The 26,118-nt window shown below is 62.1% G+C and overlaps 2 protein-coding genes across 7 annotated transcripts; both read right to left on the reverse strand.

Moving 5' to 3' along the window:
- Positions 1-846: 846 nt before the first annotated feature.
- Positions 847-8,148, reverse strand: TCEA3 (transcription elongation factor A3). 2 transcript variants are annotated; one of them, XM_065041567.1, is made up of 13 exons: positions 7,812-8,128; positions 6,316-6,378; positions 6,083-6,188; positions 5,608-5,779; positions 4,800-4,934; positions 4,601-4,684; positions 4,103-4,180; positions 3,852-4,006; positions 3,406-3,467; positions 2,353-2,502; positions 1,736-1,882; positions 1,560-1,631; positions 847-1,427 (listed from the first exon to the last, which is right to left on the reverse strand). In XM_065041567.1, the coding sequence occupies exons 1-13, from the start codon at positions 7,878-7,880 to the stop codon at positions 1,419-1,421; spliced, it is 1,302 nt and encodes a 433-aa protein (XP_064897639.1). In that variant the 5' UTR covers positions 7,881-8,128; the 3' UTR covers positions 847-1,418. The 2 variants fall into 2 exon arrangements, with proteins under 2 accessions (XP_064897639.1, XP_064897640.1); XM_065041568.1 differs by lacking the exon at positions 4,800-4,934 and having other exon boundaries at positions 7,812-8,148.
- Positions 8,149-8,723: 575 nt separating this feature from the next.
- ASAP3 (ArfGAP with SH3 domain, ankyrin repeat and PH domain 3) lies at positions 8,724-25,845 on the reverse strand. 5 transcript variants are annotated; one of them, XM_065041571.1, is made up of 26 exons: positions 25,557-25,845; positions 21,762-21,834; positions 20,877-21,022; positions 18,822-18,896; positions 18,218-18,267; positions 17,853-17,979; positions 16,944-17,029; positions 16,110-16,185; positions 15,900-15,986; positions 15,531-15,640; positions 15,176-15,245; positions 14,332-14,419; positions 13,922-13,970; positions 13,644-13,831; positions 13,419-13,552; positions 12,958-13,052; positions 12,473-12,653; positions 12,151-12,239; positions 11,912-12,027; positions 11,750-11,817; positions 11,525-11,632; positions 11,198-11,444; positions 10,862-11,108; positions 10,234-10,378; positions 9,902-10,024; positions 8,724-9,650 (listed from the first exon to the last, which is right to left on the reverse strand). In XM_065041571.1, the coding sequence occupies exons 1-26, from the start codon at positions 25,680-25,682 to the stop codon at positions 9,576-9,578; spliced, it is 2,979 nt and encodes a 992-aa protein (XP_064897643.1). In that variant the 5' UTR covers positions 25,683-25,845; the 3' UTR covers positions 8,724-9,575. The 5 variants fall into 5 exon arrangements, 4 of the variants coding, with proteins under 4 accessions (XP_064897643.1, XP_064897645.1, XP_064897646.1 ...); XM_065041573.1 differs by lacking the exon at positions 25,557-25,845 and adding an exon at positions 24,150-24,174; XM_065041572.1 differs by having other exon boundaries at positions 9,339-9,650; positions 12,151-12,236.
- Between the last annotated feature and the right edge of the window lie 273 nt (positions 25,846-26,118).

A 26,118-nucleotide genomic window follows, 5' to 3' on the forward strand; every position in this document is an offset into this window, starting at 1 on the left:
TAAGGTGTTATAGGTTGTACGTCAATCCGTCACAATGAGGATTTAGTGTCTCTGTAAGGACAGGAACCAGCCTCAGAGCATCCACAACCTGGAGCTCCCATAGGAGTCCCCAGGCTCTCTGTGCACCCCATGGGTCTCTCCATCATTGCAGGGTCACCAAGAGCCCCAGGGGGACATGGGGCACCTGCGTTCCAGAGCTCAGCTCAGGCCGGGGGGTGACAGAGCCTAGGGGCTCCTGAGAGCTCCTGTCTGAGCCCCCTGCCCATGTGGGGGGGGGAACCAGCATCAGCCTTTGCTGCTGGAAGCCATGGCTACACCTCTCGAGTGGTGGAAAGTCAGAACTGAAGTGGCCACGTCCCCCAGAGTTTGAGAGCGAGATCCAGCACGTCAGCCCCGTCCTGCTGCCCCACGCTCCCTGCACGAGGTCACCATGATGTTTTATTCATCCCCCCACTCCCCCATGTCCCTTAGGGGCAGCCACACGCACTTTGCCTCAAAGGCTTATTAATGACTTCGGTGTGCTAATGAGCACTGAAGCCTGGACCGGGGTGTCCGACCCTTCCCGGGGCTGCAGGGACCTCAGAGAGCTCTGTCTTGGGAAAATTAAATTCACACCTCACCCCAAGATTAGAAAATAAATGATGGGTTACTCCAACAGCTCCACAGGAGCAGCATTTTCATCCCCCATCGCCCATGGTCACCGTGACCTCACCAGCATCCTTGTCACACCTTGCTGCCTCCAAATGGAGCTGCTGGGAGAAGTTGGGGCTCTGGGAGGACAACGGGGTTTGAACCGGGGGGTGCAAACTGAGGCGCCCCCCTTCAGAAAGCAGTTTGTGCTGCAGAGACAGTTCACACCTTTATTGCTCTATTGCTGGAGGGATTTCCACATCCTCTTCCCGCTCATCCTTTCTCCTTTCCTGGGGCACAGCGTCCTCCAGCCAGGTGCATGTGTCAGAGAGCGGAGGGACACGGTGGCGTCTTTCCAGCATCCAGACACTGCTGCCACCTCTGTGTCCTCCCACTGATGAAGAAGGAGTTTGGGAGTAAAACTTGGCCCTTTCCCACCCCTAATACAGTGGCACAGATGCACAAACACGGAGCAACGTCCCTCCTGACCCCAAATCATCCAAGTCCAGCTTTTCCCCAGGGAAGCACGAGCTGCCCGGTTCAGACCAGTCCCCCTCTCCAGGGATGCGTCTGTTCCCTGTGGGGTCCCAACACCCCAGCAAAAGGCAGGGATTTCCCGGGTCACCCCAGGCAAAGAGCCCGGTTTCCTGGGATATTCAAGTGCAAGGAAACAGGTCGCTGGGATGTGGGGACCGGTGTCACCCCGTCACTCTCCCTCCCCACCACGATGTGGCTGTCGCAGCACCTCGAGTCACGCCGTGTCCCCTCCAGCCCCATCGCCGGCGCCGTCAGCAGAACTGCGGGAGTAGCAGAGCAGGCAGTGAGCCCTCCCCAGCCCCCCAGCACCATTTTGGGGGGCTCTGCCACACCCCAGAGCCCACAGGGAAGGGTTGGGGCACCCCAAGCACCCCCCAGAGCCGGGCACACACCTTCCAGCGATTCCCGCACTCGTTGCACAGCACGAATGTCGTCATGGGCTCATCAGCACTGCGCGTCTGCACCTGGGGGGACCGGAGAGCCGGGTCAGCAGACACCCCCCAGCACCCCCAAACTGGGATTCCCTGGGGATGGGGGGAACCCCACTGGGGGGTTTTGCAGGGCTGACCTGGTTGTAGGTGCAGTTCTTCTTCTTGCACTTGCCGCACTGGAAGAGGTCGGTGACTGTGCCGCCCGTCTTGGCCATCTGGTGCTCCCGGATGGCCTCCTGGGTCATGGCGTTCCTCAGCTCCTTCAGCTCGTCACTGGCCATCTCCTGCCACCACCACGGGTCAGTGCTCTGCCCAGGGGCTCACGGACCAAGCTGCCATTGCCCAGCACCCTCCTCATCCTCACCAGGAACAGCACTGGTCCTGTGCTTGCTGGAGGGCTCAGACCCATCCAGATGAAAAAAAATCACCCCCATCCTCAAAACTGAAACTGAAAGAGGGACCTGACTCCCCATGGAGGGACCTGCGCTCCCAGGAGACTGATTTGGGGACCCTGGTTGAGGAGGAGGAATGGGGACCCTCAGACCTGTGTGGCATCACACGCCCAGCTCTGCAATGGGCTGGCGGGGGACACCAGACAGTGTCCCCTGTGCCTGATGCTCCTGGTGCTCCAGCCAGCACCAGCATGGGACAGGGAGATGCTGGAACAATCACTGTCCATTGGGCACCAACACAGAGGTTGGGGGGCCCCACCTCCCCCCAGGAGCCATCCCTGTGCCCCCCACCCTGTGCCCACCTCAGCAGTCATGCGGGCGATGAGGTCGGGCGCGATGGCCCCGCACAGCACGTTCCTCCGCAAACCGGGGTTCTTGGGATCCTTCAGGTTGCTGATCCTGCTCCGCACCCGGTTGCGATATTTCATGTCCGTGCTCTTCAGCTCTTGGAAGATATGTGGGGGTTCATCAAGGAATCAACGGGACACGGTGGAGTGGAGGGTGCCGGCCCCACGGGCACCCGTTGCTGCTCCGGTCCGGGTGGTGCTGGTTGTCACCAGGGCTGGTGACCACGTGCACGTGGAGGTGGCTGGTGACAACAGGGCTTTGCTCCCTGGGGGACCACGTGTGGGGTCTCCCCCTCCTCGGGCTCAGGAGGATGAAGCACAGCTTGGGATGTGGGGAGGAAAGCAGCTTTGCATTTCCCTGCTGTGACACCCAAAGGTCATCGGGGCACAGGGACCGTCACCAAGCACTGTGCTGGGACGTGAGTTCATGGTGACCTGCTCCCTTCCTCCCAGGCTGGACAAAGTCTGGTGGCAGATTTGGGGGTCCCAGGCACACGTGGGCAGAGTCGAGATGCACCAAAAATCAAAGCACATCCAGGAGCGGGAAACAACCTTGGGGCTGGTCCCAGGAGACCCCCAGGCCTTGAGCTGGAGGTGAAGGGAGGTGGCTCCATCCTCAGCACCATGATGAACCGGGGCTGGCAGGAGACACGGGCACCCACAGCAGGCGCAGGGAAGGGGCCTTGGCTGGGTTTGGGGTTTATTTGCCCAGGGACAAAGGTGGGTCCCTGTGCAGAGGGGTTTAGGGCTCACACAGACACCCCAGACTAAAGCGGGTGCCCAGGGGATGCTCTGCTCAGCATCAACATCAACATCAGCTTCTAACCGGGCTCTGGGCTCCCTCTGCAGGCAACGGTGAAAGCAGAGCCCGTCACCCTCTGTCCTTGTCCGTGTCACCCTCTGTCCTTGTCCCTGTCACCCTCTGTCCTTGTCCCCGTCACCTCTCCTGAGCCCACATGTGTGTGTGTCCCAGCAGACGGTGCCTGGGAACCCCCAACCCCCACAAAGGATATGGTCTTCGATCTCCGAGGCCATCTTCTCGCAGTTGACACCGAATTCCTTGTAATCATCTGAAGGGCAGAGAGGCCAAGGGAGTGAAACCAGGTGGGTGTCAGCGTGCACCGAGAAACCCCCAAAAAATCTCCCTTCTCCCACTCAACATGTCCCAGATATCCCACCTCTAAAAAACCCCATTTTTACCCAACTTGAACCTGGAATTAACTTCCTTATAAAGACCCCATCCAACCCCTTATTGGAGACTCTCCCAACCTCCTTTCCCTTCATTTTGGGGCTGAACACTGAGCTCTGAGCTGCAGCTGCCATTTATTTGCACCCCAGGTCTGGGGGTGCCCCAGGACACGCAGACTCGCTTGTTATTGTAGGGTCGCTCCTATTCAGGTTGTCCCATAGGAGAAACAGCCCAGCTTGGGCTCCAGCACCCCAGACCCACTCACCATCCATGCGCAGGGCGGCCGTCAGCATCTCGATGCACTTGTCCCGCACCGAGTCCCCCGTCAGATAACAGGGGGCCAGGAGGCAGGGGCTGGGTGAGAAGGTGGGGCTGGTGGGGGTCCGCGGCGTCTCTGCTTTGGCTTTGCTGCTGTTGGCTCTGCCGGGTCACAGCGGGAGGACAGGGGGGTCAGGGTCCCGGTGCCACCCCAGGGGACCTGCCGGGGGTCCCATGGGGGGGATGGGTCTCTCCCACCTTTCCTCTTTGCTGTCACTGGAGTTTCTCCGGGAGCCGGTGGGAGCTGGGGAGGGGCTGGTGCCCACAGAGGCTCGTCTGGGGGTGACACAGGGGATGACACCAGCACGTTAATGAAAGCACTTAGAAGCCAAGAGGGATCTCCCCAAGGGAGGATTCCACAGAATCACAAAATGGAAGGGACCTCCCCAGCGCCCCAGTGCCCCCCCTGCCATGAGCAGGGACATCTTCACCAGCTCAGGTTGCTCAGAGCCCCGTCCAGCCTGGCCTGGGATGTCTCCAGGGATGGTTCATCCACCACCTCTCTGGGTACCTGGGCCAGGCTCTCACCACCCTCAGGGCAACAATTTGCTCATCACAGTGAATGTCCCAGCGCCCATGGCAGGATCAGGGCTCCCCGCCACCACCACCCACCCCAGACGTGTGTGCCATGGTCACAGAATCCCCAAGGGGGATCCCCAAAGCACCCCCAGGCTGCCCAGGGACACCCCTCCTCACCTCTCCCCTGACGGTCTTTTCTGTGGGGAGGATGAGGACGACACGGCCGAAGCGCTGGAGGACCTGGAGTCGGCAGAGTCTCTCCTGGCAGGACAAGTCCCATGTCACAGGGCCCAGACAGTGGGTCCAGACCCCTGTCGGCAGCCCGGTGAGGGGCTGGGTGCAACCCCTCCCATCCCCACCCAGCCCAGGCACACACCGCTCTTTCTTGCCATCCAGAGGTGACTTCGAGGACGCAAGGGTCCCTGTGCCCTTTGGTGGGTACCTCTCGGGGACGGTTTCGGCAGGGTGGCCCCGGGGGGTAGTGGCACAAGAAGCAGACTTGCTGGGCTTCCTAGGGATGGGGAGAGTGGGGCAGGGTTGGACCAGCGCTGGCCAAACAGCACTCGCCCTGGGAATAAACAGCTCTAGAGAAGCTCCATCCTTCTCCCTCCATCCTTGTTCTAGAGACCAAGTGTGATGGAGACTGAGGGAGCTGGGGGGGTTCAGCTGGAGAACAGGAGCTGAGGGGAGACCTTCTGATCTCTGAACTGCCTGAAAGGAGCTTGGAGCCAGGGGGGTCGGGCTCTGCTCCCCAGGAACAAGCGCCAGGAGCAGAGGAAACGGCCTCAAGTTGCGCCAGGGGAGGATGAGGTTGGATTTAGGAACAATTTCTTCCCCAAAGGGCTGTGGGGCATTGGAACAGGCTGCCCAGGGCAGTGCTGGAGTCACCATCCCTGGAGGGCTGGACAGACGGACATGAGGTTCTCAGGACATGGGGCAGGGACAGGGGTGAGTTATGGTTGGACTCGGTGATCTTGAGGGGCTTTTCCAACCAAAGTGATTCTATGATTCCCCAAAAGCTGCCCTGGTGCTGCCCTTTGATTCTCCAGCGGTGCTGTCAGCACCCATGGTCAGGCAGAGACGGACAGACCGAGCAAGGAGCAAGCAGAGGTTGGTCTCGTCTTGGCCCCACTGATGTCTCAGACACGCGGCTGGTGCCCCCGAGAGCGGGCAGGACCCCCCACCTCTCCTTGTGCTTTTCCCTGTGCTTCTCAGCTGGGACCCTGGGGTGCTTCGCCCCTTCGTTGGGGCAGTTGGGAAAATCCAGCCCCTTCCCCTTCTTCTCCTTCTCCCTGTCTGTGTCCTTCTCCTTCTTCCCATCCACATCCTTCTCCTTCTTCGGGGTGCTGGAGGGCTCTGGGGGGGGAATTGGGTGTCAGGGGTGCAGCCCAAACCAGCACAGGGCATCTGGGGAGCTGCATCCCAGGGCAGGGGGCTGCTCAGCCCTCGAGGTGGGGGGAGCACACACCGATTTACGCCACCCCATCCCAGAGCAAGAACGAGCCCAGGGAAAATCCATCAAGTCTGTGCGTCACCTGGCATGGCAGCCGCGTGGCCCTGGTCCCACCCTGACCCCCCCAGCATCAGGGGTTTGGGTGCTGGGACAGCCCGGGGAGGGTGGGGGGTGTAGGGGGTTCCTGCCCTCCCAGCATCGCTCACCCAGCAGCCGCTTCCAGTTCTTGATGAGGATTTTGGCCGAAGCCACCACCTCTTCATCTGAGCAGTGTTTCCGCACCGAGTTGACGGCCACCCCAATCCGCGTGGTCTGGGGACACACGGCGGGGACACGTCCTTAGGGATGTGCCGGCTGGCACGGGGAGGGGGGACAGGACGAGCCGCCCCACAGGGCATGTCCCCCCACCAGCAACTGCTGTGCCCCCAGGCCCCCTCACCTGGAGCAGCTGGATGGTCATGGTGTAGCCAGTGAGGGACTTGAGCAGGTCCAGAGCCCCCTCCTAGAGCAGGGAGAGGCCACGGGGGGCCCTTGAGGAGCAGGGGAGAAACGCGGGGGGCACACCGAGGCAGCCCCATCCCCCCTTTCCTCTCACCAGTGCTGGGGGGGACACCCCAAGGGGACACAAGCAGCCATGAGCCAGTCCCTGGGGGACACCTGAGCCCCCCCCGAGATGCACTCACAGATAAACCCCAAATCCCTCCAGACCACCCCAGCATGGGGGGGTCGCATCTCCCAGCTGGGAAGCAAGAGCCACCCCCCCCGGGAGGAAACCCTGGGTTGTGGGGGCTGGGGACACCCTAATGTCCCCATGCAGGGGCGCGAGGGGACACACACCCCGGGCTGTCACCCAGCCGGGGTGACAGGTGGCTGCAGGGTTAAACAAACCCAGTGCAGAGCCCCCCCCTCCTCCTGGGGGTACTTTCAGAGTCCAGCAGCAAACGCCAGCTCACGGGTGTCCCCCCCAGCTGGGGTCACAGCCCTGTGTGGGACTGGACCCCCACCATGAGGGGCAGGATCGGGCCCCCCATACGACAGGTGCAGGGGACACCCCCACACTACAGCTGGACCCCAGCTCTGTCCCCCTCCCCAAATGACAAGCAAGGGGGTGGGGGACAGCTCAGTCCTGCGAGCCCGAGGTAATTCCCATCTGGGGGCAGAGCCCATCTCGGGGGGGTTGATTTATTTCCTAGTGTTGCCACCCCAAAAAGTCGCCAGATCTGGGGGTGCAGCAGCTGCCCCCCCACCCAGGAGCCCGCACTTCACTGGGGCAAAGGGCGGCGCAAACAGTCAAATATTAACTCCAAGGGCCGGGCTCGACTCTTCTCAGCCACGCGTCACCGGTCCCTGGGAGCCCCGGATGGATCCTCACCTGGCACAGGGGTGGCAGGGCCCGATCCTGCCCCTCCCGCCCCGACACACCAGCACCAAAGCCCCCGCTTGGGGGTTGTGTCCTCCAGCCTGTCCCTCCCGGGCAGCTTTTCCTTGCACAAGGCCGAGCCCGCGGCACCGATCGGGTGTTGGTGGCCGGGCCGGTGGCCAAGCACCTGTCACCCACGGTCCCTCGCGGCTGAGGGGTGCCTGGACCTGCCACCCCCAGGACAGACCCCCCTTGTCCCCAGATCAGGAGTGACGGGTGCAGGAGACCCCCGAACTGGCGGCAAAATAAACCACCCCTGGGTGGTGGATCCAACATCGCAAGGCTGGGGGGACACAGGCAGCACCCCGGGGTGCTGGGGGCACCTGTGGGTGCTCAGTCCCCCCGGGACTGTGGGCAACAGGAGTTTGGAGTGTAGACCAAAGCCCTCCTTTCCCAAGCCACCCTGCAACGTCCAAACACACACGTATGTAAATATGCACATGCATGTAAATATGCACACGTGTCCAAATTTGCACACGCGTGTGCACAGTCCCCCGGGGGCTCGGCCGCCTTACCGTGCTCTTCCTGGCCACCATCTTATCCAACTTCTTGGCGATCCGCACCAGCTCCTCGGCAGGCCCCATGCCGGCGGCTCGGCGCTCACCGCGCTCCCGTGGCAAAACCGCGGCGGCCGCCGGCACAGCTGGGTGCTGCCGGCATGGGGGTCAGGCCGGGTGGGGAAATGGGAGGAAAGGAGCAGAAAAGGGGAAAAAAGAAAGGGAAAAGCAAGGGAAGGGAAGGGAGAGAAAGCAGAAAGGAGGTGGGGCTGTCCCGGCCAGTTATAAACTCCTGCCTGGCAGGCGAAATAACCCGGGGGAGGGCTAAATATAGCCTGGAGCACCCAGCGGGGCCGCCATGGCCGGAGCGGGGGGAGGCGCACGGCGGGGACACGGGGACACGCGTCCGTCCCCACCAGAGGGGACCCCGGGGTGTCAGGGAGCTGGCGGTGGCAGGGACGGGACCTGGGGACGTGGCTTTGCCACCCAATGGGTGCCAGCGCAAGCTCTGGTGTGGCTCTTTCCACCCCGCGGTGACAAGGGACACAACAACACCTCCCGCAAGCTGTGAAGCCCGGCAGGTGCTATGGCTGCACCGGCTTTCGGTCTGTTGACACCCCCCAAGGGCTGGGGAGCGCAGGAAAGGGAGAGCTCAGTGACACCCAACACACACCCCCCCCCCAAACAGTGCTCAATGACACCCAAACAGTGCTCAGTGACACCCAACACACACAGCCCCCCCCAACAGAGCTCAATGACACCCAACACACACAGCCCCCAAAGAGTCCTCACACATGCCACCCCCAAAGCTCAGGGTCACAGCCCCCATGGGCACCGGGAGGTCATGGGGACCCTGGTGACCCAAAGACTCTGGGACATGTCACCCGGGTCCCCTGGGACAGGGACTGTGCCCCCCATGCACCCAGGCACTTACAAAATGATGGATTTATTAGAAACCAGAGACAGAAAACATTGTTTAAAAATTTAAAAAAGTAGAAAAAGAGGCTGTTTTTTGAGATGAAACATTCAACGCACAAACAAGAACGGGAGGAGGCGAACGGGGGCAAGGGGATGTGGGGCAGGCGGCTCCCCAGGGACACCGGCACGGGGTGACATTGGTCCCAGAAACAGCTGCAACGTTCTCCCCCAGGGAGCCCCCAGGCTGGGGCAGCGATCCAGCACCCACCCCAGACCAGGGACACGGGGTCACCTGAACCCCCCGATGTCAGGGAATGGCATTTTGTTCCCAGTTTTGGGGGCCTTTGAAGCATTCCGGAGCCCCCCAAGACGAGGTCACCAAAAGCACTTTCCTCATCCCTGCCCATCCCAAACGCTTCACAGTTGGGGTACAGGAGGAAGTGGGGGATACACGGCTGCTCCCCACTCCCCCCAGGTTGCAGTGGGGGTCTTGGCACCCCAGCACAGGAGGGTGGGGGGCACCAAACACAGCCCCCCCCATCCCCAAGGGAGAAGAAAGCCCCAGGGATGGGCAGAGCCCACAGAGGGGACAGGAACAGGGGACAGTGGGGACCAGCACAGAAATCTCAGCCCACCACTGTAATGAGTGTGTCCATTCTCTGCCGTACCCGTGGGGGGGCAGCACCCTTTCAGTCCAGGGACAGTCCTCCCATGGGGAGGTCTCTGAGCCCCCCGGAGGGCAGTGTCCAGCTGAGCTGCACAGTCCCACACCGGGGTCCCCGCTGTGTGTCCCTGACAAGGGACAGGATGCTGCCTTGAGTCCTGGACGAGGGGACGGGGACAAGAGGGGACACTGCCACCCCGTCAGTCTTGCAAGAGGTGGACGAAACTGGCTGGGAAGACACCGGTGCGGGAGCCGTCACCCTCGATGAAGCCGACCTGGAGGTGCCGAAGTGGGGATCAGAGGGGCAGAAGTCCCATTTTGGGCAGGGGAGAAGCTTTAGGGCTGATGTTCCAGTTCCCAAATGGACTCAGAGAGGCAAAGCCACAGTGACATGTCAGGCACAGATGGGGCAGGGGACACCCATCCATGTCCCCCAGAAACACCCAGCCCCTTCCGGAAGAGAACTTTGGGAGAAAGGGACCAGGGTAGGGACCCCAACATCTGTGGGTGTCCCACTGGCACTCACCCAGCTCTGCTCGTCCTCCTCCCGCGTCACCACGATCACCTCCCCCTTGGAGAAGGTCAGCTCCCGCGCCTTGTCCCCCTTGCAGTCGGCCACCGCCTTCACTCGCTTCTGCCTCCCCTTGGCCTGAAAAGGAGCGGGCAGACCCCCCAAGGTGACAAACGATGACAAACCCCCACCCGAGGCCTGCCCCAAGGGAGGGTGGAGGGATGTGACACCCTTGATCCCTCTATCTGCCACCCCGGGATAACGGGAGCTGGGATGCCAGGGGATGCAGACCCCCACCACCCCATCACAGCCCCTCTGAGACCCGCCCCCCAGGTGGTGGCACCTACCGGAGCAAATCTCCTGGGCATGGGCACGGGGGGGACCTTGCTCAGAGCAGGGTCCTCAGGGCCACTGGGGCTCTGGGGGGACACGGGTGACCCCGCTTTGCCCACCGCGCTGCTGATGCGCCGGTACGAGCGGGTGCTCTCCGAGCTGCGGGGGACAGCAGGGACAGTGTCACCCCACTGCTGATGCCTTTCTCCCTGTCCCCCTACCCACACAGTCTCAGTAGGGTCACAGCTCCCTCATGGCACGCAGGGGTCCCACGCACAACACCCTGGATGCTGATGGAGAAGGGTTCTAGCACCCATCCCCCCTCAAACACCCCAATTTCCAAAAAGAGGGAAAAAATATCTTTGTAGGGTATCACAGTCTTGGTGTCACCCCCAAATAATCCGTATCACCTTCTCCAATGACAGCCCAGCACCCCTGTGACAGCCCTTGTCCCCTCCGTCAGCCCAGGGCCAGCACCAACTCCCTCGGGGACTCCAAGTCAGGGTGGGGACTCCTTTGCTCCACACCCCCCAGGGACAATTTGGGGTCCCCCACACCTAGGGGGGACACAGCAGGGGTTGAAGCCAACCCACCAGCACCATGCAATGACCCCCCACCCAAAGCTGGAGGGGGGGCCCCTACCCAAACTTGACGGGGGGTATGTCGGGGGCCGTGCTGCCCGGCGGGGGCTGCCCTGGGGAGGGATTCAGCTCCGGCCCCCGCCGGGCGCTGCTGCTCTCCGTCTCCGAGCGGGTCTCCCAATATGCTGCCCGTCGGCTCTCGGGGGGGCTGCGGGTGCCGTCGGCAGAGGGGGGGCTGCGTGGTGCTGGAGCCTCCCCCAGCCCCTGGAAATGGGGCTCTGACACCTGCCGGGGGAGCTCGGGGTGCTCTGGGGACACACACATGATGGGGACAATAAACATGATGCCTGGGTGAAGGAACAGCCCCCCACGGGTGACCCCCAACCACCAGACTCACCAGTGGGGCTGTGGGTGGGTTTGGGGCGCGAGCTGCCCCGTGTGGGGTTCTTGAGGGGCAGCGGGGGGGGGATCTCCTCGCTGTGGGCCCGGCGGGGTGGGGGCCGCGAAGCCACCAGGATGCTCTCGTAGGTCTTGTTGGTGATGTCCATCCCCCCCACGCAGCTCCAGCGGGTCTGGGGACAGGCTGGGGGGGGGCTGGCGGCCAGCGGGGACGTCCCCTTGAAGGACCGCTGGAGGGGGCTCACCTGGGGACAGACACCTAGCTCCAGGGCTGTCCCACTGCTGCCAGCCCCCCCGGCAGGGTCTGTACCCCCTTCACGGGTACCTTCTCCTCCAGCTCATCCTCGCTGTCATATGGGAACTCCTGGGGGGGCTCCCAGTCGTAGTCGATGTGGATCTGCGGGGGGAGCCTCCCTGCCTGCGCCTGCTCCAGCTGCCGGACGGGGCAGGTCAGGGGGTCTCAGCAGGGGTGGGACAGGTCCCAGTAGCCCCCCCGGCGCATCAGCCCTCTCCCCAGCCTGAGCATCTCCCCCTCCCTCATCCCACCTACCAGCTCCTCACACTCGCTGTGCTTCAGTCTCCTGGCCACGTCCAGAGCTGTCTCGCCCGCCGCGTTCACTGCAGGGGGGACAAAAGGAGCCAGATCTGGGTCATGCCCTCACTACTCCACACGCACTCGGGAGCCTCAAACCCCCCCGTCCCAGCCCCATACCCGTGGTGACAGTGGCTTTGCCCTTCAGGAGCAGCTTGAGGCAGTTGGGCTGGTTGTAGAGCGCAGCGTAGTGCAGAGCTGTGTTCCCGTCCTGTGTCACCCGGTCCAGCATCCCCCTGGGTGAAGCCACCAGCGAGAAATTCAAGGCTCAAGAGCAGATGAGCATCGGTTCCCTGCACCCATGAACCCTCCTGCTCTGGGGACCAGACAAGGGACACCACGGGCAGCTGGGGACGCACCCGTTCTGGATGATGAAGTCCACCAGAGGAAGGGACAACCTGTCGGCAAGGCGCACGGCCATGTGCAGTGCCAGCTCGCTCGGCTCCTGCTGCAAGATGAAAGGTAGAGGAGAGCTGGACACAAAGATGCTCCATCTCCCCCAAGATGGAAGGAAGAAGAGGACTGGACATGATCCTCATGTCCCCTGAGATAGAGGAGGGAGGAGTGTTGGACCCGAGGATGCTCGTGTCCCCGAGGGCACATCTCCACACAAAGGCTGGGAAAACCCTGAGCCTGTGCACCCAGAGGGGACAATCGTGGCCGTGGTACCATGGGGCTCACCTGGCCCTCGGGGCTGGCCAGGGGCTTGGCCAGGTCGTGGCCTTCGGCAAAGGCCTGGAGCAGCGCCAGCAGGTCGCGGGTGCGGATGGCGTCCCAGAGACAGTGCGGGTCGTCACGGCCGCTTTTCTGCACGTAGCGTCGCTCCATGTACTTGGCCACGATGTATTCCTTCCGGGCGGCCCTGTGGGAAGGACAATGTGGCATCAACTCGGACGGACATGGGGACCGTACACCTGCCATCCCCACCACAGCTGGAGGCTCCTGCCTCCTGCTAGTCTCAGGATGGGGGAGAAACCTCCAAAAAAGGTGCAGATCCCCACCAAAATGCAGGTGATGACACCACGATACCCTCCTCTCCCATCCCCAGGCTGTCCCAGAGCCGATGAGCAGCGGCATAAGGACAAGGATGGACCATGCACCACGCACACCTCCTGCTCCAGCTCTCCTCCTCCTCCTCCTCCCAGCCCACCCCAGGCCCAACTCACATGTTGCTGCTGGCCGAGGGCTTGGGACAGTCTGGCACGGGCAGCGTGGCCTCCATGATCTCGTTGAAGCGGCTGTTCCCCACGCTGACGGCCAGCTGGAGAGAGAGGGACAGGGGGGAGACGAGCCCCCCCGGCCACGCTCACCCCACCCAATCCCACCCCGGAGGCAGAGGGACAGAATCCACTGGATCCGCCCAGGACCTTCCCAGAGCAGCATCTCCCCTTGGGACGACGCTCTTCCATGGCAGGAGAGGTCTGTTTTAAAAGGGAGATGCCAGCGTCCCCCCCTTCACAAGTGGCTTTGCACAGCCCCCTGCAACTTGGGGAAACTGAGACACATTCGGAGCGAACTGAGCCGGGATGGAGGAGGAGGGATGAACTCTGCATCCCGGGAGATTCGGGGGCTGCAGAGGGTGATCCTGGTGGTTGGGGAGCATCAAGGGATAAGGGAGCAGCTTTACCAGCAGCTCGGAGGTGCTGAGGACATCCAGGGTGAGGGACTGGATGCGGGAATAATGTACGCCCAGCTCCCGATGGATGCCGGAGCACTCGATGCACGTCAGGATGCCCAGGTTGGTGGAAAGCCAGGTGGGATCTACACAAGGGAGAGGGCTCAGCACCTCCTCCATCCCCACAGGATGCTGCAACCCCCTCCAGGGAGGGGAAACACCCCAGGCCTGACCTACCCGGGGCCCCGCAGTCACAACACTGCTTGTTTCCCGGCATGTTCTTCACCTCGCCGATGACCACCCTGGTCAGGTCCTGCACGCCGCCATCTGCCCCCCCTCCTGCTGCCCCCCCGCCGCCGTTGGGCTCCCCCTTGAAGGCGTTGCTGAGGGCTTCGTCCTTGCTGTTCTGCAGCACCGAGACCCACCTGCGCAGGAGAAAACCCCATCAGGAAGACCTGGAGGAAGAGGAGGAGGATCCAGAACCACAAGGCGTGGGGACAGGCTGTGACACTCACACAACGCACTCCTGCTCGTCCTCCGCTTGGAAGTGATACGTCCTGTTGTCTGCAGTGATGGGGAGAGGGGGGAGAAGGTGATTTGGGGATGCCCAGGACAGCAGGAAGAAGCTGAAACTACTTTAAACTAAAATTCAATCATTGCATGTCACTTTTCCATCACCCCAGCCCTGTTTGTGACTTTTTTTGCTAGATCTCCTCGGAGATGTTGGTCCTTCCTCTGCAAATGCAGCCGGGGAGACACCCAGAGTGGGACTGAAAGGGTGGAGGGTGCTCAGGAGCCATGGCAGAGCTGCTGAGAAAACCTGCCCAGTATGTTCTCCCCAAAAAGGGAGCTCCCATCCCCAGCTCAGCCACCCCCGGGTCACACGTCCCCACCCCAGCCCTGGCACCCCGTCCCCGGCACTCACGTGTCACCAGGTCGAAGCATTTCTTCTCCTCAGCGTGAGGTCGCACTTGGCAGGTGAGGAGGTTCAGTTTGACAGGGGGACGGTTGATCTGCAGGGCAGGGGGATGGAGGGAGGTTAAAGGACCAGGGAGGGATGGGACGAGCATCACACAGTGCGTGCTCTGATGGCCATGCCAGTGGAACAACAACCATCCCCGGATGGCCGTCTTGGGATAACCAGGCAAGCAGGACCCCCTCCGAGCCTTTGCAGGAGAACAGAGGTCCCTGAGACCCACCCACTGTCCCCATGTCCCTGGTTCCTGCTGCAGTTCGCAGCCTCCACCACCAGGGGGCAGCACCCCCACCCAATCCCACCCCAGCCCCTTCAGTCTTGTCTGGAACCTCAACACCCAACTCGCTGCCCCAGTCAAACCCACCATCCCCACCCACTGACATTTATCAAACATGGGGATGTCACTTAGTGCATCCAGTCCTGGCTTGCATTGAGTTTTAAGCCAGGCAGATTGGTGATAAGTTTGAACAAAATTAAACCTGAAATCAACACCTGAAATGGCCTCAAGTCGCACCAAGGGAGGTTTAGATGGGAAATTGGGAACAATTTCTTCCCCAAAGGGCTGTGGGGCATCGGAACAGGCTGCCCTGGCAGTGGTGGAGTCACCATCCCTGGAGGGTTGGACAGACGGACATGAGGTTCTCAGGACATGGGGCAGGGACAGAGGTGGGTTAATGGTTGGACTCGATGAGCTTGAGGATCTTTTCCACCCAAAATGATTCCATGATTCTTTGAACACTTAAAGGTTCTATGAACACTGAAGGTCGGGGCTGGAGCCCCCACTGCTCCTCACCGTGCTATGGGAGATGGTCAGATAGCCGTACTTCACACCACATTTCCTCTTCTGCCACACTTTGCGGATCCTGAGGAGGAGGAAGAGGAGGAGTGAGGAAGCGCTGCAGCCCCTGATCATCAGCTCTCAGGTCTCCTCCAGCTTGGGAAAAAATCCTATTCTTCAAGCCTTGATGGATGCTCAAGACCAGGTGGGACCAATTGCACCCAAAAACCCATCTAACAGCAACCAAAAACCTCACCCAGACAGTTTCACCTCAGAACGTCCCAACTCTGGGGCCTCCCATGAGCCTGGTGCTCAAGACAACATCAGGACAGAGCCAGGAGCTCTCTGGGCAAATAACACCCATCCTCACCCATCGCTCTTCTTGTACAGAAATCCTGACTTCTCCGTCCCATATTGCTTGTTCCCTTGGTGCTGGTGGATGCTGTAGCCGCTGCCAGAGTTCTTCCTGCTCAGGTTTTCCTGAGCTCACCAGGAGAGGGGGAAAAAATTAAAAACAACAACAAAAAGAATTAAAAAGCAAAGTGAGAGGTGCAGAGGTGGCTGCTGTCCCCAGGTGACCTCGTCCTTAGGTGGGTGCAGTGTCCATCGGGATGCGAGAGACTGCAAATTCCCTCTGAGCATCTCCCATGTCTCCTTCTCTGCTCCCACAAATGTCCCGTTTGGTCCCCAGCTCCCCCATCCCCAAAGCCAACCCCGGGGCATCCCCCCAGGCTCTCACCTCCTTGCTCTCCAGCTGCAGGATGCTGCGCAGGGAATCGCGGGTCTGCGTGAGCTGCTTCACCTCCTCCTCCTGCGCCTGGTGGAGCTGCAGAGGGAGGCAGCTGCTCTCTCTGCTGTGCTGAGCGCGGGCGCTCTCGGCGGATGGCAACGGGGACGGGGGGTGGCATCTCGGGGGACGCGTCTGAGTGACGCTGGACGGCAGACTTACCGCGTGGAGGGACACGGCGAGCTTCTCAATGAAGGGGTAGAGGTTCTGGGCAGCCTTCCAGCCGTCTTGGAAGAAACTGGGCATTTATTTCATGTGATTAAGATGCAGATGGGGAAGATGGAGAGGAAAAAGAAAGGGGTTTTTTAGAGAAAACGTGGCAGGAGACCATAGCAACCCCCCTGGGGAACTGCTCTTGCTTTGTGGTTCCCCTAGAGAGACTCCACCAAAGTCCAGCCCATGGGGTCTGGATACCCCAAATATTTGGGGTGTTTGGGATGCACGATTGGCTTCTTGTTCAAGTCAACCTCATCTCACCAGGGACCAGCCCTTCTGGGGGCCTCTGGGTCACAGCCCCAGTCACGGTCATGCTCCTGGCCAACGTGACTGCTCCCTCCCTGCCTCAGTTTCCCCACTCAAGAGCTGGAGGAGCTGACACGACACCCACACGCTGCAATTCCAGCCTCAGGGAGCAAGGGGAAAGGCGAGGGGACATCAAACCTCGCTCCAAACGCCCTCATTACGAGCCCCGCGGCTAATGGTGGAGCCGCTCGGCTGAACTCATCCCTGGAAACCTATCCAGAAACCAAATCATCGGATCTACAGCGAGCCAGCCCCCTTCCCCCAGCCCCAACGGACACGTTTACAGCTCCTCCAGCCAACAGAGCACGTTTCAACCCCTCGAATACAACCAGAGAGCGACAGGCTCTGCCCAGCATGTTCACCAACAGCTGGAGGGAGCTGGGATGGGACAAAGTGTCCCCAGACCCTCAAGGGACCTCCCAGGGGTGACAAGCAACCCTGGGGATGAACCACCTTGACCCGGGTGACACCTACTTGTGCTGAGCATGGAAAAACTTGATGAGGCTCTGGAGGAAATCTGGTCCCTGCTTCATCTGTGACTCGCTGGCTTTTAGCAGGTACTGGGGGAGGAGAAGACACCCGGTGAGGTGATGGAGACAAGGACCAGCTGAAAACATCCCGGAGGAAAAGCAAAGGCCTTGGCCGGCCCTCGCCTCCTTCCCGGCATGGGGAGGAGGGTTTAGCGCTGGCTGCGTTTCAAGAAAGTCGAGTCACGATGTTGGGATTTGACGGCAGCTCGCTGGGGACCACCCTCTGAAAACCTGGCTCTGGAAGTCCTCCAAGCCCTGAGAAGTTCAAGGGCTGAGGCAGGTCCCCGGGGTTTCCAGCCCAGCGTTCTTCTCCTGCTGCTCATTACTTCTGGAGTTAATAAATAACCAAAACCGAAGGCAGCTCACGAAGGAAAAAAAAAAATAAAGCAGCAAAATAGTTCAAATGTTTTTTGAGATATGACCCCTTTGCTTCTAAAAAATCCGATTTCAAGCGGCGAGTGCCTGCAGCACATGAGTCCCGGAGGTCTGCAGCCCTCGCGAGGCGTCCCACGGGATGAGGAGCTTCAGCTCCATCCATCAAACCCAGGCAGAAAAGACAAGGAGCCTCAATCGCCCTGAGCAAAACAAAGCGAGGGGAAGAGATTTTCCCTGCACGAGCTCCTCCCCAGCCCAGCACAGCTGCCTCTGAGCGGGGGGCGATGGGGGGAAGGCAGCCCCCAGCCCCGGGGTTTTCCATGCTGGGGAGCACCAGGGCGGGATGGAGCCACGTGGGGACACAATGAGATGGGGACAGCCGAGGGTCCCGCACCACACCCACACAGGGCTGCTTTGGTGGTGGGGATGGGGACAAGCTCTGAGCAGTTCCCTGTGTCCCCCCCAGCACAGCTCCTACCTCGCACATGTGGAGCTGGAAGAGCCGCCGCTCCTTCTGCGTGTCCTCGGCCACCTCCACCGCTGACGGCTCGGCCGGGCTGACCCCCGCCAAGCGGGCTCGCTCCTTCTCCTTCTCCATCTTCCCCCTGTGGGACGGGGCAGTGGCAGGCTGGGGACAGCCCTGCTCAAAGGGGTGTCCCATGGGACGGGTGATGGTGGGGACAGGATCAGGAGAAACATCTCCAGTCCCTGTAGCTGAGAAGGCTGGACCTGAGCCCACCCCATGGCAAAGCGGCACCAACTGGTGCCCAGGTGCCCGGGGACAAAACACCGTTGTGCAGCGTGGGATTAGGCGGATTTTGCCAGTGGCAATGGGTTCCTTACACTTTGGTCTCGTAATCCTTCCAGGCCTTTTCAATCTGCTTCTTAGAGTCCTGAGGCAAAAGGACAGAGGGGACAGCAGCTGTCAGGGAAGGTGTAAGGAAGGACCCAGTGGCACCAAAGGGACCGAGGGCTTTGTTCTGCACTGCTGTGCTCTGATGACAGGCAATGTCCCCACCAGGTCTTCACCCTCACTCCTGTCACCCCCAGCCTGTGCTGCTGCCCCCAAGCTCCATCCAGTCCCAGGGAATCGCTCCTTCCTTCTCCTGAGCCCGTCACAGGGGTCTCACTGCAGAATGTCCCCAAATGGGTGACGTCGGAGCCTCAGGGACAGTCTGACCTGGAGCCCCAGGGACAGTGTGACCTGGAGCCTCAGAGCCCTGGGGACAATGTGACCTGGAGCCCCAGGGACAGTGTGACCTGGAGCCCTTCGGACAGTGTGACCCGGAGCGTTGGAGCCCCAGAAATGGTGTGACCTGCAGCCTCAGAGCCCCAGGGACAGTGTGGCCTGGAGCTTCAGAGCCCTGGGGACAATGTGACCTGGAGCCTTGGGGACAGTGAGACCTGGAGCCTCAGAGCCCTGGGGACAGTGCCGGAGGGGACTCACCAGGCGGCTGTCCCTCAGCTGTCCCTTCAGCAGGCTGTCCAGGGGGAAGGAGACGATGTTGTTCAGGTTCTGTACCTGCCAAGGGCAGAGATGGCGTCACCCCACGGGACTCCCTGCTCAGGGCAGGTCGAGGAGCCGGAGCCCCGTGTCTGTCCCAGTGCTGGGGTCCCCCCAGCGCCACGGCCGCCCCGTGAAGGGTTAAGGAGGCAGGAGCGGGGCCGGCTCAGGCTGGGGCAGGCCGGGGCCCGTCGGGCTGGCTGCAAGATGTCTGACGCGGGGCCCTTCCCACAAACCGCATTGGCGCCGCCGCTGCCAAAACAAAAGCTGTTCCCCCCATCGCCACCCTGTCCCTGTTCCCCGTCAGTCGCCACTCTGTCCCCATCCCCATCGACGCCACCAGCCCCTCCACAGTGATGCAAAGATCCACACCCCACCTCAAGGGGTGTCTCAAAATGTCCCCCTTTTGCTGGGACAGCTCAGTGCTGTCAGAGCAGCTGCAACACCCACACAGGGCCTCTCCCCCCCCAGGTTGCTTTCAAAGGCTCCCAAGGGTTTTGGTCACTGGGACAACCCCAGCTCAGGGGTGCGGGACCAGCCCCAGGTGAGGCGGAACGGGGCACCCCCATTCTGACAGGCACCCTGCTTCCCATAGCTCCGGGGGGACGTGGGGGGGAACACCTGGCTTTTTGGGTCTGGCTGGGGGATGCGGTACGTAACCCCCTCTGGGGAGAGCAGGGGACACGGCTGCTCCCACAGCGGGGGTACCCAGGAACTGGTCCAACTCCTCTGCTGAGATGTTCCATAGAGCCCCCCTGAGCACGAGGGGACAGTGGGGAGGGGACAGTGGGGAGGCCCAGACTGGGGTAACTGGGAGTGGAAGATGCAGAAATCTGAAATTCTTGCTGGGGGAAGGGCTGTAGAAATAAATTTCCTCCTTAAGCGGAGCAAAAACCACCCTTTTTGGGGGTGGCAAAAGGGACTGGAGAGGGGACCAGTGACATGGGACCCCCAGGGCTTTGCTGCTGGTCATGCATGGACCAAAATCCGAGACCAGGAACCAACTTCTGCACCGGAGCTGTTCCATGGTGGGGACGATGCTGCCGGCTCAGCCTCTGCCTGCCCGCTCCCCTGCCCGCTCCCCTGTTCCCCTGCCTGTTCCCCTGCCCCCCTGCCTGTTCCCCTGCCCGCTCCCCTGTTCCCCTGCCTGTTCCCCTGCCCCCCTGCCTGTTCCCCTGCCCGCTCCCCTGTTTCCCTGCCTGTTCCCCTGCCCCCCTGCCTGTTCCCCTGCCCGCTCCCCTGCCCCCGGCCTGTTCCCCTGCCCCCCTGCCCGCTCCCCTGCCCACTCCCCTGCCCCCGGCCTGTTCCCCTGCCCCCCTGCCCGCTCCCCTGCCCGCTCCCCTGTTCCCCTGCCTGTTCCCCTGCCCCCCTGCCTGTTCCCCTGCCCGCTCCCCTGTTCCCCTGCCTGTTCCCCTGCCCCCCTGCCTGTTCCCCTGCCCACTCCCCTGCCCCCGGCCTGTTCCCCTGCCCCCCTGCCCGCTCCCCTGCCCGCTCCCCTGCTCCCCGCGCAGCCGCAGCTCCCCCAGGCCCTGCCGAGCAGCTTGGCGTGGCTTTGATTTACTTCTTGGCAAGCGAGATCAGAGCTGCAATTGATGTGAAACGGGGAAAAAAAAAGAAAGAAAGGAAAAAAAGGAAAAAAGAAAAGCAAAGAGCAGCCGAACCGCCCGTCGAGTCCCAGCGCCAGCGGCTCCAGCGGAGCTGGGGATGAGCTGTAAATCCAGCACGGGGGGAGTGGGTGGTTTGGTCACCAGGAGCATGTCCCCGAGCCCAGGGTGGGTGCTGGGGCTGCTGGTGGTGGCTGAGGGCAGCTAAACTGGGAGGGGGTTTAGGGAAAGCACGGGGTGTTTTTCCAAATGCAGATGGATACTGGAGGTTCTCCCCAGCTTGGCTGCAGAAAACAGCCTGAGGTTGCACTGGAGACAACATGAACCCCGTGTTCCACCCCCCGGGTGGTTAAAGCCCCCCCGACGCCGGCAGCGTGCCCGGGGAGCAGCTCACCAGGTTCTTGAAGAGCGCGGTGACCTCGCGGGTGAAGACGGCCAGGTTGAGGAAGCCGGTGGAGAGCTCGTGGTTGTTCTGGGAGAGGTGGTTATTGCCGAAGTTCTCCAGGGCTTCGCTGTACTGCTCCTCGTTCTCCACGTGGGCTGCGCGGGGACACACCGGTGAGGGACACAGGGTGACCCTGCAGCACCCGGCCCCGGGCGATGGCCACATCACGGGGTGCCACCAGCAGCCACCTCCCCATCCCTCCGTAGCAGATCCTGCTGCGGATCCTGTCTGTGACATTCTGTGACCACAGCGCTGTGCCCGAAACTGCCTCCTCAAGGTTCTTAATTTCCCTTTTAATCCTTTTTTAAGCCACTTTTTGGCACCTTATCATATTGCCAGCACCCACGGCCACCCAATGGACAGATGCATCGCCCCATGAACAGATGTGACCAGGGTTGGTGGAGGAGAGCTGGGGTGTTCAGCTGGAGAAAAGAAGCTCCAGGGAAACCCTATTGCAGCCTTTCTGGACTTAAAAGGGGACGATAAGAAAGACGGGGACAGACTTTTGAGCAGGGCCTGTTGTGACAGGACAAGGGGTGATGGTTTAAACTAAAGGAGGGAGATTCAGGCTGGACATGAGGAGGAATTGTTGCCCTGAGGGTGGTGAGAGCCTGGCCCAGGTTGGCCAGAGAGGTGGTAGATGAACCATCCCTGGAGACATCCCAGGCCAGGCTGGACGGGGTCTGAGCAACCTGAGCTGGTGAAGATGTCCCTGCTCATGGCAGGGGGGGCGCTGGGGGGCTGGGGAGGTCCCTCCAACCCAAACTGTTCTATGGCACCACCACAGACCCTGCCAGCCCAGGGATGCCCATGAGCTCTCCAAGCACAACTCACTCAGCCCAGAGACATGAATGGCTTTCACATATTTCCTGATCCTCTGGAGCACGGCTTGGTCCCCGTCCAGGCTCTGCGAAAGCAAAGAAAGAAAACAAACCCAGCTCGTTAGCCGAGCGCGGCCGCCGCTCCCCCCGGCCCAGCTGCTCTTCAATGCAGATGTGCGGGGCAGCGGCCAAGCTCTGCGGCTGTGAGAGGAGCTGGAGACATCCCGGGGACACCGGAGCCGCCGTGTCCAGCCGCTCCGCTGCCAGCTCTGTGGTCCCCGCGGTTTTTGCTGCCGGGCAGGGCTCTGGCTGCCCCGGGGAGGCGGGCTGGAGCAAGAGGGGAGCAGGGGGTGAGCGGCTCTTTGGATCCAAGCAGCTTCCAGCAACCACGGAAAATGCCTCCCTGGCTCTAGCAGGGGCTGTTTCAACTGAGAAGGGGATAAAGCGTCACGCAGCACGAATACATCAGCCTGTCCCCGCCACCGCAGCGTGTGTCCCCATGGCCTGTGCCTTGCACAGCAAAGGTGCCCAGCTCCACAGAGGCAAAAATGGGATCCACCTCCTGCCAACACCCAACAGGGACCAAAATCACATCAATCCTGCAACCAGGGATGAGGCTTTCCACAACCCCCCCAACTCGTGTTGGGTCTTGGCTGTGGCCCCAGCACCACAGACCTCCCCAAAGCACCCCCCGGCTACATCTTGTGCTCACATAGAGCACTCCCCATCCCAACCTGGTCACCCAGCTCCAGCCCTCTCTACCCTCATTTGCCCCCACCAAGCATGAGGGCAAACTCAATGCCAACGCCAACCCAACGCCAACCCGCCCACGGAGCCTCTCAGCTGAACACAGGCCAGCCCTGCCATCAGGAAAGGGTTAAGGGCGGCTTGGCTGCAGGTACCAGAGCCATGATAACAGGCTGGAAATATTTAGAGGGTGTGCACAGCAAGAAGGGCGAGGGATGAAACCGCGAAGGAATTACAATAAAGAGGCGCCCTCTCTCTCGCACTCTGCTCGGCTTTCGGGCTGATGTCAAGGCCGATTTCCTGACAGCGGGTCAGCCCGGCCCCGGCGCCGCTCTCCCAGGCCCTTCTCGTTGGACGGGGACGAGCTTTGGCCAGGAGGAGCTGGCTGGGAGGGAACCAGGGGCTGAAGCAGAAGCCAAACCCCCCACCCAGAGGGGCCTTGTAATGCATCTACAATGGGGCGGATGTTGGGGTGCCCCAAAGCCCCATACCCCCTGCTCTGCACCAAATCTGGGTGCTCCAGACTCTCCGGGGCCACAGGCTGGGGCAGAGGCATCCTCTGCCTTGCGGGGGATGCCAGGGCTGGACACCCCAGGCTCACAAACCTGATGGGGAAACTGAGGCAGCATGATGGATGCATCACTGCAAGCAGGGGAAGAAGCTGCTCTGAGCACCCAGGACAGGGCACCCACCCCAGTGGCAGCTCACGGCCATAGGGGGCTGAATGCAGGGACAGGGGACAACTTGGGGACACTCACGGGGGCTTTTGGGAAGGGGTCCATGAGCTGACCGGTGGGGATGGGACAGGCGGAGCTGAGCACCGGGGTGGTAAATGCACAGGAAATCAGTGCACGGTGCTGCCAAGGCTGCGAGCATCGCTGCATCCCCGAGGTACCAGGCTGGCTGCTGGGGACACAGGCCTTGGCTGCATGGGGACAGCCCTCGAAGCTGGGCACAGCGATGTCTGAAGACCCCCCAGCACCCACCACGCCCCAGCGCAGCTTGGGTGAGGGCTGCCGGTCGGGGGAAGCGGGTGACATCGGCAGAGCAGGGACAGGAACACGAGGGAGAAAGGGACAGATCTGCACTGGCGCCACAGCCACCCGGGCTGGCAGCCTGGGGACCCCGAGCAGCCACCGCCACCCCCCCTTCCCAGCCCCAGCAGGGTGCTCAATGGGGGCCATTCTTCTGCCTGCCCCCTCGCCGCTGGCTCGTGCCGCCCAGCGAAGGAGCCGCCGCGGGTGCCAGGGGCTGGGAGAGGGATGCGGCGCTGCCCTGGGTGCAAAGGGCAGCGTGTGGCAGGGACACGGTGCTATTTACATGGTGACAGGGTGAGCTGGGAGCCCGGCTGCCGGCTCTGCCACTGAACATGCCAGCGGCCTCTGCCATGCCACCCTGCCTAGGCCCAGAGGTGCCAAGTCCCGTGTAGCATGTACACAGCACCCAGCCCCAACCACCGCGGGCTGGATCTGACCTTCCAGCTCACTCCAGACTCGGGTTCTGCCTCCACAGTTGCACTGAGGACCCCAAAGTCACGCGAGACCCCTGGGATGGGAGAGCCCTCTTTAATCCCAGGAGGGAAACTGAGGCACACAGCAGCTCCAGCCAACACCAGTATGTTTTTTGATGGCAAGCACCAGCCTCTGGCCCTCACCTGCATCACTCCTGCCCCCTCAGTTTAGGCAGGGCTCTGGTGGGACATGGTCACCCCTTCCCACCCAGCAGCTGCTGGAGCAAAACCAGGAACCTTCACTCCCTCCTGCTCACGAAGCCACCAGCTGGGATCTGGGGGTGACAGAGAGCCCCGCGGCTCCGTGTGGTCACAGAGTCTCTCCCACCCCCCAGCCCTCTCCAAAGCCACCCCTGGTTACTCCTCTGCCTGATGCTCTCATCCCTTCGGGGCTCAGAGGGCGCCATGGGGCTGGCTGGGTTTGGCTGGATTTCCCCCCATCTCTCGCTGGAGCACAGGGATGCCAAAGGCCTGGCAGCAGTTTGCCCCCCCAAGGGTTCCTCATAACTTCTGGTGGGATGGGGGCTTGGCCCTGTGTCCCCCATGACACACATCGGTCACAACTCCCAGCTCTCAGCTTGGAGCTGGAGCTTTCCTAAGCACACTCCACAGAGAACCCCCACCATTCCCAGGGACACCTCCCCCCCATCCCCGTCCCCCACAGCCACAGCCTCTCCAAGCAGCCAAACCAAATTCCTGCTGTCTCCTCCTGGATGGAGCTGCCCCCCCCCCCCGCCTCCAGAGTCAGATCCATGACAGTGACCAGCACGTGCTGGCGGGGACCACGATGCTCCACGCTGCGTCCATAGATTTCCAGCCTGGGGACGCACATCCCGCTGTCCCCCGGCGGATCCCAGCAGCCCCAGCACCTGGGGCTCCCCCCAGCCCTGGCTCCCCTTCAAAGCTATTCCTTCGCTTAGAGGAGTTGGCAAAAGCCACGGGACCAGCTGGAAACTGCCTTTATTCCAGGCAGGAGAAGGAGGACGATAGGACCCCACTACCTCCACCCTTCCCACAAACACTGCCAGAGATTTCGGGGGGTGGCTAAAAATACTCCAGAGGCTTTAATCACAAGGGGACCCCCCCCAGGGACATCGCATCAGGGCTGGCTCCAGCATAGGAACTCAACAGTAGCCAGAGCCGTGGGGCTGATGCTCTGCCCTGCCCGGGGGGGATGCCCTGGACCCGGGGTGGGGGGATGCCCTGGAGACAAAACCGTTAAAGAAGAGTTTTGCCTATTTCTGCAGCACTTGGTCCCCAAAAAAGCCTATGCTGGGGCTGCTTGGAAGATGCAAATGACCACCCTGGCCCGAGGGTCCCAAAGCACCCACTTATGGTGACAGCCAGCACAAGCTGGGCCGGGTCGGTCTCCCCCCGGGGCTCTCAGGGCGAAGGGGGGACCCCAATAAATAGCAGCCCAAGGAAAGGAGGTACCCCCCGGGGTGAGCACTGGGCGCTGGACGAGCACCTATGGGTGCCAGGGGCTGCCCCAGAGCGGCGGGTGCTCCCCGGGGTGGGGGAGCGCAACCCGACCCCCCCAGCCCCGCTCACCTCCTCCAGAGCCCCCACCGCCCCCCGGCACTTCTGCATCTTGGAAGCGAAGGCGGCGGCGGCCGGGGAGCTGAGGTCCTCGCCGGTCACGGCCAAGAACTCGGCCACGCTGAGCTGCTCGGGCATCGTGCGGCCGCACGGGGGGCGACCGGGACAGCAGCGGGAGGGCGCAGCGGGGGCGCTCGGAGCGCACCGGGAGCGCCGGCCAGGCCCGGCTCAGCGCCCCATGCCCCGCACCGGCAGCGCCCGTCCCGCCGCACCGGGAGCTCCTCCGCCCGCCCAGCCCGATCGCTCCCTCCCCGCCGCCGTCACGTGAGCGGCCCCGCCCGCCTGCCCGTTAAAGGCGAAGCGACCCGGCGACACCCGCCCCGCCACCGGCACCGCCCCCGACATCTGCCCCGGCAGGGCTGCGGTAGGCACGGGGTTAAGGGGCTGGACGGGAACAGGAGGAATTTGGAGGTTCCCGGTGGGTACGAGCCCCCCCAGCAGACAGGCACCCCCGGAGCATCCTCTGGGGGACACACACAGCCATAGGGGCAGCCCAGGCTCACAGCAGCGTGGG

This window comes from Columba livia, chromosome 26, assembly GCF_036013475.1.
Source record: "Columba livia isolate bColLiv1 breed racing homer chromosome 26, bColLiv1.pat.W.v2, whole genome shotgun sequence".
Classification (NCBI taxonomy): domain Eukaryota; kingdom Metazoa; phylum Chordata; class Aves; order Columbiformes; family Columbidae; genus Columba; species Columba livia.